Genomic DNA, 12,375 nt, shown 5'->3' on the forward strand with positions numbered 1-12,375 from the left:
TTAAAGTATTGTTGAATTTACAGTCTAAGTTAAGATTGATAAGTTTGATAGTTACTTTTGGAATGACTATACTACTGAAATAAATGTAGATATATTGATTAAGCCCTTTCCTAAAAGAAAAATACCCATCCAATGAAACCAGTCAACTGCCAAATTTGTATGAAATTTTATACTGCATTATAGAATCAACCATATTTTTACATAAAATAAAATCTAAAAAATTACCACAGATAAAATAAAACTTACCCCAAAAGAAACTTAATCATAATTACAAAGGGATCAACTTTGTATGGTTTGGCTTCTTTATCCAATATGGTAGCATATTCTAAGCAATAACCTGTGATTTAAAAAAAATTACATGCATCACAGAATTCACAGTAATTATGAAATATATTTTGCATTGTCAAGAGCAGCATATTTTATGACAGAAAAGCAAGGAACTTTGCTACTATCAGAAACTCTTTTTGGAAAACTAAAAATTACTGTTAATTTAATGGTACTTAGAGAATAGTAATTTGTGAAATAAATTTAGGAACTCAAAGATATAGTTTCATTTCCTGTATGTTCACAAATCTTCACAGGTGACTTTTAAAAACAGATTTATTGAGATTAATCCTCATACCATACACTCCTCCATGTAAAGTCTCCACAATTCAATGATTCTTTTAGTATACTCAATATTGGGTTTCTGTCTTCAGTTTTAAAAGCATTGTCATTATTCCCCAAAAGGAACTTTGTTCCCCTTAAAAACTACCATCCTTAAGCAACCACTAATGTACTTTCATTATATATATGCCTATTCTGAATATTTTATATAAATAGACTCATATAATGTGTGGGCCTTTGTCACTGGCTTCATTCACTTAGCATTTTTCAAGCTTCATCTATGTTGTAACATGTATCAGTACTTCACTTTTTTTATTAATGAATAATATTCCACTGTATAGACATACCATTTTTATTAATATTCATTTAAATTAGTTTAACATTTTGGGTAGTATGAATAAAATACTCTATAAACATTTGTGTAAAGTGTTTATATGAATGTATACTTTCATATCTCTCAGGCCTATTCTAGGAATGGAGATGCTGAGTCATATAAATACCTCTGGTAACCATTTGAGGAATTGTCAGACTGTTTTCCAAAGAAATTATTCCATTTTACATTCCCACCAGAAGTTTAAGAGGGTTTCAATTTCTCAATATCCTTGTTAATACTTGGTATTATTTTTCTTACTATAGTCATTCTAGTGAGTATGAGCTATAGGTGATTATTATTATTATTTATTTTTTTGGTGATGCTGTGGATTGAACCCAGAGCTTCATGTAAGCTTGGCAAATGCCCTATCACTGAGCTATACTCCCAGTCCAGTAGGTGAATTTTCATATACACTCTTGGTGTAGAAGTATCTCTTTAATTGGTTTAAAACATATTCTCATACTTAAATATTCCAGAATAAGTAAAATCAAATATCCTGGAGTTTCTGGGCAATCTATCTGTGAATTCAGTATGTTTAGGAATCCATTATCAAGTCTGCTGAAATTAAGAAGTATGAGGCCTCTCTTTCAGACTTTGAAAACCTGACAGACAGACTGGGGTTGCAACTCAGTGCTAGCCTAATGAGTGTGAGGTCCTCGGGTTTGATTCCCCACCTTAGTGGGAGGGAAACCCAAACAAAACAGAACAGATTTTACATTCAAGTCTGGTTGATCTCATATCACCAGAATAATCTCTCTCCCTCCTCCTCCCCCACTCTTCCCTCCTGGTACTAGGGATTGAACCCAGGGGTGCTCTACCATTGAGCTGCAGCCCCAGGCCTTATTAAGACAGGGCCTTGCTAAGTTGCTGAGACTGGCCTCAAACTTGTGATCCTCCTGCCTCACTCTCCATCCCCGCAACTGGGATTATAGGCATTCCTGGAATATATTTTAACTCAGGTATAAATGAGCATGGAATGCAAACCTGAAGTTATATAAAAGTAACTGAAAGGTATTAAGTAGCTGTAGGATTTGGAAAGATGGATATGGTGAAAGTGATTTAGGGACTACTATTTTTATATGTTTTTACATATTTTACATTCTTTTCATATTTTGGTCCCACTCTTTTTTCCTGCTTCCTTTTATTACTCCAAGCCCAACAAAACAAAGATTAGGCTCTCAGGAAACTGTTCTAATTATTGGTTTTATCCACTTATCCTACATCTGCCTCTCCAGATCCATTCACTTTGGGAGGTTTGCTTTCAGGGACAGGCTTCTAGCTTGTTAGGTTCAGTGAATGAGAGGTTCTAGTAGATTCTTAGAGAGTAGGAAGAAATAGGGTTAGAAAATTTATTTCCCTATCTTTTTCCCAGGTATGCCACAGGTTGGCAGTACTGCATGTTCCTATACCCAAGGCTGCAGTTCTAGTAATACTGCTCACTCAAACAGGTCTCTTAGGTTTCCTTTTTTTTTTTTTTCTAGCTTCTACTTTATCATCTCTTGGTAGTTTCCCTCAATTCTACACAAACCTTTGAAATAGTTCTTTCATTAAAATCTCAATTATTCCATTCACTGTGCCAGGACCTAAATGATATTGCTGATACAGACTAGTTTACTAAATGTATACTGTGTTTGGTATGACATAAGTCTCCAGAAATAAAATGGAGAACAAAGTGCCTTTGATGAGGCTCTGCATCTGAAGAGGTCCTTAAGAAGGAAGAAGCTTCAGGTATAAAGGTATAAAGTGTAAAAACAAATAAGGAATTTTCTTGGGGATGTCTTAAACCTTAGAGGATTTGCCAGTCCTTAAGAACTTGGGAGACATGAGTCATGAATATTCTGTCTTCTTTAGCCACATGTAGGATGAAAAAGTAGCTATGATGCACTGGACCATAAAGAGGAAAGGAAGGAAAGAAGGGAGGTAAAATAAGAAAGGAGGAAGGGAAAATGAGGGAGGATACTAATAGAAGTGTACACCCCTGAACAAAGATGCTAAAAGCATATGTTGGCGAAAAGAGAATTTTTCAGAAATAGTACAGGCAAAACTGGATATCCACATGTAGAAGAATGAAACTAGATTCCTGTCTTTCACCCGCACAAAAGTGAACTCAAAGTGGATCAAAAATCTAGGAATTAGACCAGAAACTCTGCAACTGCTAGAAGAAAGCATAGTGTCACTGCTCTTAACATATAGGGGCAGGCAACAATAGGACTCCTAAAGCACAGGAAATAATTATAAGAATAAATGGGATTTCATCAAATTAAGAAGCTTCTGCATAGCCAAGGGAACAAGAGTATGATGAGAGAGTCTACGGAATGAGGGAAATTCTTCGCCAGTCACTCTTTCAATTGAGGATTAATATTGGCAATATATAAAGAACTCAAAAACCACCAAAAGGGGCTGGGGAGATAGCTCGGTTGATAGAGTGCTTGCATTGCAAGCACAAGTCCCTGGGTTCGATCCCCAGCACCGTGCAAAAAAAAAAAAAAAAAAAAAAAAAAAAAAAACCCAAAAAACAACCCAAACAATGGGCACACAAACAGACACTTGTCAAAAGAAGAAATACAAATAAATGGCCACCAAAAAAATGAAAAAATGTTCAACATCTTTAGCAATCAGGGAAACAAATCAAAACTACCTTGAGCCAGGTGTGGTGGCACATGTCTCAGGATCCTCAAGCGAGCCTCAGCAACTTATGGAGGCCCTAAGCAACTCAGGGAGACTGTGTCTCTACATAAAGTACAAAACAAGGCTGGAGATGTGGCTCAGTACCCCCAAGTTCAATCCCTGCTACCAAAAAAAAAAAAAGAAGCTAAAAAACTACATTGAGATTTCATCTCACTCCAGGTGAAATGGCAATAATCAATAAAACAAATAATAATAAATGCCAGTGACAGTGTGGGGAAAAAGAACACTTATACACTGTTGATGGGATTGTAAATTAGTTCAAACACTATGGAAATCAGTATGGAGGTTTCTCAAAAGACTAGGAATGGAACTACTACATGACCCATGGATATGGATCGCTCTTCTTTATCCAGAAGAATTAAAATCAGAATACTACAATGATACACACATACATTTTATAGCAGTGCAATTCACAATAGTTAAGTTATGGAATTAGCTTATGTGTCATCAACAAACGAATGGATAAAGAATATGTGATATATATACACAGTACAATTTTATTCAGCCATAGAGAAAAATAAGATTAACGAGATTATGTCATTTGCAGGAAAATATATGGAACTTGAAAGCATTGTGTTAAGTAAAATAAGCTAGACTCAAAAAGTGGAGGATCATATGTTTTCTCTAACATGTAGAAAATAGACGGGGGAATAAATGTGTGTGTGGGGGCATGTTTCATGAAAATAAGAGGAAGACCAACAACAGGATAGAGGAAGGAGACCGGGGGAGGGAGGAAGGCAGTACTGGGGAATAAAATTGACCAACTGTTATGTGCACATACAAATATATCAAGATGAATCCTATTACATACAATTATAATGAACCAATAAAAATTATTAAAAATGTATATAAAACTGTAACAGGAGCAGCAACAAGAAGTGTTGTCAAGCCTATAGTTCTAATTACCAACTTATTTATTTATTTTCAGTACTGTGGATTGAACTCAGGGGTGCTCTACCTCTGCGCTACATCCCCAGCCTTTTTATTTAGAGGCAGGGTCTCACTAAATTGCTGACACTGGTCTTGAAATTGTGATCCTCCTGCCTCAGTCTCCAGAGTCACTGGGATTACGTGAGGTGCCACCATGCCTAGCTCAATTACCAATTTATAAAAAGTACAGCAGTTAGAAAAATATGATCGACTATACCATAGGAGTATAATCAGCAAAATTCAAACTGTGAGAGACACAAAAGCACAAACACAGTTGTGTTCAATAAATTATAAGGGAGAAATAAAAATACACAGAAGACAGAACCTAGAACTTAAGGAACTTAATGATTAAACTTAGTGATAAATGGTAATGTATGAATCTTGGAAACTGTTTACACTTTTTAAACAAATCATTTCATAATATCAGGGCATTCATTTTTATGTGTATGTGATTATTTTTGTTCCTTTTTAATACATAAATACTGAAAAAATATTACATGATTATTATTATTATGCGAATTCACTTATTTTAAAAAGTTAAATATTCAGACTCAAATTTATTTTTTTCATTAAAAAATTATACAAAAGTGAGAGGCTAAGAGAATATTAGTAAATTGCAGATCTCAGAACCAGAAACTGGAGGTCTCTAAACTAGTTGCCCCAAACTAGTTTGGAATTGGTGGTTAGTAGAAGTAAAATAAAATAAAATAAATCACACACTATTTTACAGTTTCCAAGAACAGCAGTATCTACTACTATTCGACTATTTCTAAAAACTTCCTTATTATATTTCCTAATTCAACATAATTGATTTAAATGTACACATGGAACTAATAGTTGTTCCACTAATGTTCATAACAAAACAACTTTAAAAATTATAAACATTTTTACCTGTTGAGAAAAGAGAGTATAACTGTCCTCCATAAGCAAGAAGGATACTAGATATAACATAAGCAGGAAGAGCTCCACCATGAAATCTAACTACCTATAAAACAGGTAAATCAATGGACAATTTTTGAATATTCATGTTAATGAAATAAATGGACTTTAACACAAAATAAAAAGATTTTTAAGCACACACAAAAAGTTTATTCTTTATAGTTTTTCTGACATGGCCACAAAGTTATTTCCAGTAACAAGTATCAAAAACTCTAAGTAAAATAAATGCTAATAACATACAGCATAAAAATATCTGAATTTTTCAAAGGCATAATTGACTGGTATATGCTAAAACCTTTTCTTCAAAGCATGTTTATCAAGCATTTACTATGTTCCAGGCATGACACTAAACATCTTTATATATATTACCTCATGTCTTCCTCCCCCAAATCCTTTCTGGTAGTTCTTTTCCCTATTTTATAGGTGAAAAAACCTAGGCATGAGGAGCCCAACTACCTTGCACAATTACAAATGCCAAGGGTAAGTTACTTCACCCTTCTCTATGTGCTTATCAGTAAGATAGGAAAAAATAATAGTACTTATTGGCAATTATTAAGATTAAACATGCTCATTGTGTAAAGCATTTAAAATATTAACTTTCATGATAACTATAAGATAACATTAGTTATAATTATTAACCTTTAATGGTCTTCATTATCTTGGAAATTCAGTGAAACCATAATTTAAACTCATAAAGTTCATGATCATTATGTTACAGTGCCTCAAGTCAGTTGATCTAATCTGTATAAAACATATCTATAATAAAAACAAAAATGTTAAGTTCTTTGTTTTTTAACATTAAATTTTTAAAGAAAATTCAGCATGGTCTTAATCCACAGAATTTTTTAGAATATGTATCAACTCCCTTGGTAATCTGATGAAATAAATCTATTAAAGTACAAGATTACCCAATATGTTGCAAAAAAATTCAGAAAGTTCAGGGTCTCCTTTAAGTCCCTCCATGGACTCCCAGGTTGAAAAAAGATTAGAAAAATTCAAAAAATTTGCATCCTACCCTCAGGATTTATAGTTTATAAGCTTCAGGTGGAAGGAAAGGAAAGTTAAAAAAAAGGGAAATGTCCATTTTTCTATCTATTGCTAAATGAAACTCACTGCCTGATAGTGATACACTAGGAAACATATAGCATAATTAAATTATCAACATTAAACAGCCTAGTAGGCTCATGAGCCAGACCTCCGGATTTAGATTCTAGCTTTCTGTCACTAGTTTTGTGTCATTGGGCAAGTTACTTTGCCCTATCTTTCTATGATCTCATCAGTAAAATGAGATAAACATCATTTCTCTCATAGAAGTGTAAGGCTTAAAAGTGTTTGAATCTGTTTAAAACATCTGGAAAAGTAACTGGCACACGGTTAAGAGACTGAAAATATAAGCTATGATTATTAACCATTAACACCCTTAACTGTCTTTAGAATTCTGGGACAGATCTGGCACAGAGTATATGTTAATATTTATATATTAAACATATAATTTTTCTTATTGACAAAGGTACTTGTTATAAGTAAGAAGTATTTTCCTGGGCTATGGATACAGCTATGTACATAAGGTGTGACTAAATCAACAATCATAAACTGGCCTTCATGGGCTATAGTCAAACTGTAGACCTGCTTCATTTGGCTTAGTATCTAGCACGATATTTCTTTAAACTTTGAATTAGATAACAACATTGAAGAAAATTAAAAGATTTCACCTAAAAAAAATCCAGATTTCAGTTTCTGTTAACATCTAGATATTAAGCAACACTGGTTTTCCTTCCTACACTGAAATGATTTTATGAAATTTGCTTGGCAAAGTAACTTCCAATTTACTTTTTTGTCCTCTTTCTTCCTAAGAATAGATTAAAAAACACGAATGTATTTTTTTCTCTTTATTTTCCCAGAATCAATTTTATGAAAAATTGTTTAAAGGTTAAACAGTCTCCCAAGTGGTCTCTATTTCCTTTGCTCAGTTTCCTGTGACTATATCAGCAACATTGTTTTTAAATAATATGCACTGTTAAAAAAAGAGTAAGATATATTAGACAACTTAAAGTCATTATTCTACCAACCACAAAATGAAATTTTAAACAAGCAAGAAGGAAGAACATGTTATATTTTTCAATAATTTTAGGATTCAACTGCCGTTCTTTGACACTTAATTTAAGAAGTACCTTCTTCTGATCCTGTGTAACCAGTGCTTCCTTGCTTTTTAGAAAGATTTCTACATCTAAATAAAAATAGTGTGTCTTTTTTTGGTATACAATCATGCTTAGTTACAGCATACCAAGTTAACTTGACTTTTTGTGTAACTAATTTGAATTATGGGCCACAGGGATGATAAGCATAAGAAAGCATGTGTTATCTTCACCATAAACCACTATGCACAGTAACATGCCTTCTGGACATGCTAAAAATATAAAGGCATGAACTCATCCCCTCTATCACAAGCAATAATCTTTCTTCAATGCCCTTTAACTTTTTAGAATACCAACCACCCTCGATGCTATTTTTCAACTTATACTAACATTTAATGTTCCTTTTATAATTTAGCACACTTTTTTATTATTATTATTTTTCACTTAGCTTTTAATATTTTACAGACTGCATTTTGATTCATTGTACACAAATGGGGTTCATCATTTCATTTCTATGATTGTACACAATGTAGATTCATACCATTCGAGTATTCATACATGTACATAGGGTAATAATGTCTGTCTCACATTTTTTATATATTTACTCAGAATTTATTTATGTTCACAAATTTAACAATAGTTTTAATATAGCTCTAAGTGATTATAAGGATCAAATGAGATAATGCATATAAAATGTTCCTAATTTAATTTTGATTTGTGACTTTTATAATTACAGTATTATAACTTTAAAAAAAGGAAAAATTCTACTATGCTTGTATTGCAAAACACAACTAGTCAAAAAATAAAAGCTACAATAAAATTTTACTGAATTTTAAAATTATATAATTTTCCTGTCTAATCAATATTAACTTATTTATGTCCAGGTTACACAATTCTGCAAATTATAATGCTATTGAATAATAATATCTATAGTTCTATTGCCTACTTACTTTTGTAACATTATTTACAAATTAACTTTAACATTTATCTTTAATAAAATTTAGTTTTAGCTTTTACAAACTAAGCATTCACAATATAAAAAGTTCTTTGAAAGTGTTCACTTACATGACAAACCCTACTTTATCATACTAAGAATTATAGCATAGTATGACAAATATGAAAGTCTTAACATGACATTCATTTAGGCAAATATATTAATTTGTTTGAGAATCAGGTATCAGCCCTTATTTTTAGGACAGATCAAATATGAAAGGATCACCTTAGAGTAAGAGTTGGCCAACTCTGGACTGAAGGTCAAGAATGGTTTTTAGATTTTATTAAAGTGGAAGAATGAAGAAAAAAGGAGAAAGAAGAAACAAGTAGCTATAGCAGTGGCAGTAGCCAGACTGTAGTCTGTTAAATTACTGATTTTACAGAAAAAGATTATAATCCTTATGATATCACTCACAAGGCAATAAATAATCAAGCAACTGAAATCTCTCTTACCTGTCCAAGTATTTGTGAAAAGGACGTCTTAACGGTCACCTAGTTTAAAACAATTATTTAAAAAGAGGTTACTGACCCTGGATTCTTCTAGTTCAATTTTATTAAACCATGTATTTCTACACATCTCTAAGTATAATAATTTCTATAGTAATAAACCTAAAGGCACAAGAGATCTTGAAAATCTTCTGAACCACCTTTAAATTGAACAAAATGTAGTTTCATTATTGAGCATATTTTCCAGTGTTCTAATTCTTCAACAATTAGAGCAACGCTATGGTATGTATGCTGTTTACTAACTAGATTATTTAATTAACCAGAATGCTATTAACAGATCATGCTGGTTAAAAGAATTTAAGCCAAAATAACATTTGAAAAAGAAATTCAGCCTTAATAATCCTACCATAAAATAAAATATTCATCCTCATTAGTTCTACCATAAATAATCATTTTTTAAAGAAAATTAAGAAGTCTGGGAAAAGGAGATAAATCTTCCTTAGGGAAGTTATGAATGTTTTGTCCACATCTGACCTTGGTGAAAATATGTAATTGACAAAAACATGGATATTTTGAAAGCACGCAGTATTTGGAGTCAAACTGACAACACAATTCTTACTATCACTTCAGTATTAGAAACATAAACATGCAAGTTTAAAATCATAGCCCTGTAAGATACTTTATTGTTAGAAATGTAAGATATCAAAGCATCCATAAGTTCTATGAAATACAGAATAATCCATAATACGGGTCCAAATAAAATTTAGTTGTAGGAATAGATTGTGTTAATTTGACAATGTGCATTCTAGCTCACCTTAAGAAAGTTCTAATAAAGAATTCAACAACTTAGCTTGAAGCTGAGTAGAAATAAGCCATGTAACAGAAGCCTGTGATGTACTACCATTAAAATGTGTGTTTTAACCACTTAAATGTGGAATCCTTGGAACCTGGTATGTTCTCACTTGGTCATGAAATCTACAAATAAATGAATATTCTATTTTTCTTCTTTTAGGAGAAAGTGATTTTGGTAACAAACATAATAGGTATTAAATTACACATATAAATGACTCGACAGAGCTTAAGTCAATGAAAAGAAGATCCTTAAACTAATCTGGTAAAGTTAAAGACCAATAAACATCATGTCAATTACAATACTAAAGCCATGTCAGCTTCCAATTGAAGCTGATTCTTCAATTTACAAGTCTGAACTTTGGGCTTTCAAATTTAAAGGTTAATCTGCAGTTTTAATTTTTGTTTTATTTTTCTATTACTTTACAAGATACATATATTTTCAAATGATCCAGCTAAGGAAATACTGAGGTATTGCAAACAGGAAAAATATTAACATATTTCAAATGTCTATATCTTATATTTATTCACTTCCACACTACCATGTATCTGCAATTAATATAAAACAATTTCTATGTTACTCTATAACTAGATCTTAAAGATTATACAAATATGCAACTTACCTCATACTGACAATCTGAAGATGTGTACATTTTTAATAGTGCCACATGGCTGTCATTTTCTGGTTGAGCAATATGAAGTTTCAGAGAAATTTCTGTGTTAGATGGGACCCTGAAGAGATAACTTAAATATCAATACTCAAGTACAAGATGCTGGTACTTGACTTAGCCTTGACTAAGTCAATCCTCACCACAATACAATGAAATAATGTAGAGGAAGCCAGATGACAGACACATTAATACAGATGAGCACTTTTCAGTCACATTACCATTGTTTGAACATTCCTTCTCTATGACTCAGGAATTGGAGGAGTGTGGAAAGGTGTTCATGTTTCAAGCTAGTAAGGTTTAAATTCTATGTCATTTAATAAGACAGTTATTTTAATACATTAAATTATATATATAAATAGATACAATTAATTTAACATTAAATTGTGGGCATGATGCTACATAAAGACTACAAGTATTTCACTAAGAGGCACTTTCATAATTCATATGATTAAAAAAAACTAAACTATGCAGAATATCTATTTTATTAAAACCACCAAAGTTTAAAGTAAATTCTACATACTGTGCAATGGTTAGTGAATCTTCATAAGACCAGGGAATATGAAGTTTATAGATACTAGTTATTTCTTCTGTTAAAATACAAAGGAAAGATGTATTATTCACCATATGTTACCCTAACTTTTACATAAGCTACTATAATACCAAACAAATTACACAACTGTCCAGTTCATAACAAAAAAATCAGTAATGGTTACATGGCATAAGAAATTATGAATTCTTAAATGCATTCATTATACTTAGGTATTAAAGCATATAGACAGTACTAAGAGACTGGAAAAATATTAAGCAGCCAAATCTGAATTACTACTATAATAAGGCATAAAGACATACTGAAACATGAAGATAATTTACTGTTAAGAAAGGGTGTATGCTAAATCCTTGGAAAATATAAACATCTTTTCTCTTATTTTTTTTACTTCATATTAAAATATATGAAAGAAAAAGACATGAAGAAGTATGACAGAAAATTCAAGTAAAGACTTATTGACTCTTCAACTGTCAATACTATTTTCTACACAGTTTTCAGAAAATACAATTACCTTTGACTCCTGAGCACTTGCTTATCACGTTGATTTTAAAAGCTTGGTATATCTAATAGAGTTTGACCACAAAAACAAAAAGCAAAAGTTTATTTATTTGTTTAACTAAATAGTAAAGTAAAATCAACTACTTGTTGTAGTCAGAATAATTACCTGTCCAAAGTTCAGAAGCTCTATATTATAGTATAGGCCACTTGTATTTAAAACCACTTTCCTCGAAGATAATCCTGTTGAATTAAAAGTAGTGTTAGAGTAGTAAAGAATTTTTGAAAGTATGCTGATTGTTTAAATAATAATAAACAATGAAAACAGTTTGGATTTTAAAAAGTAGTTTACAGGTTCTCACTTCTGGTATGAAGAAGTCAACTCCTAAAAATCCAATCCCCCTGCAATAAACACTGGACAAACAGTACTTGCAACAACTTTCAATTACATTACTTTGCTTTTAAAAAGTCAAGTATTTATTTCTAATTGCAGAAAGATATGGTTTCTTTGCAGATGTTTTATTTTATAAGCTTGCTATCTTTAATGATACAGGTAATCTGGAGTTGTCATTTCTGTATTTTTCTGAGAATTTTTGCACCCCCAAAAAAAGAATGTGTGGGGAGAAAGGGATAAAAACCTTAAGGGAAGTTTCCTATTTTAAGTAACACAGATTTTTTAATGTAAAAAAGCTCCTAATATTC

The 12,375-nt window shown here is 31.7% G+C and overlaps 1 protein-coding gene across 1 annotated transcript in view; it reads right to left on the reverse strand.

Moving 5' to 3' along the window:
* PGAP1 (post-GPI attachment to proteins inositol deacylase 1) overlaps positions 1–12,375 on the reverse strand; it is an 82,239-nt gene that overhangs the window by 14,456 nt on the left and 55,408 nt on the right. The window contains exons 15-21 of the mRNA XM_079132584.1: positions 11,843–11,916; positions 11,690–11,741; positions 11,152–11,218; positions 10,584–10,692; positions 9,118–9,156; positions 5,489–5,582; positions 247–337 (exon numbers count right to left, since the gene is read on the reverse strand). Coding sequence (XP_078988710.1) covers positions 247–337; positions 5,489–5,582; positions 9,118–9,156; positions 10,584–10,692; positions 11,152–11,218; positions 11,690–11,741; positions 11,843–11,916 — 526 coding nt within the window. The remainder of the gene's footprint in view (positions 1–246; positions 338–5,488; positions 5,583–9,117; positions 9,157–10,583; positions 10,693–11,151; positions 11,219–11,689; positions 11,742–11,842; positions 11,917–12,375) is intronic.

Source organism: Sciurus vulgaris (assembly GCF_902686455.1).
Source record: "Sciurus vulgaris genome assembly, chromosome: 3".
NCBI classification, from domain to species: Eukaryota; Metazoa; Chordata; class Mammalia; order Rodentia; family Sciuridae; genus Sciurus; species Sciurus vulgaris.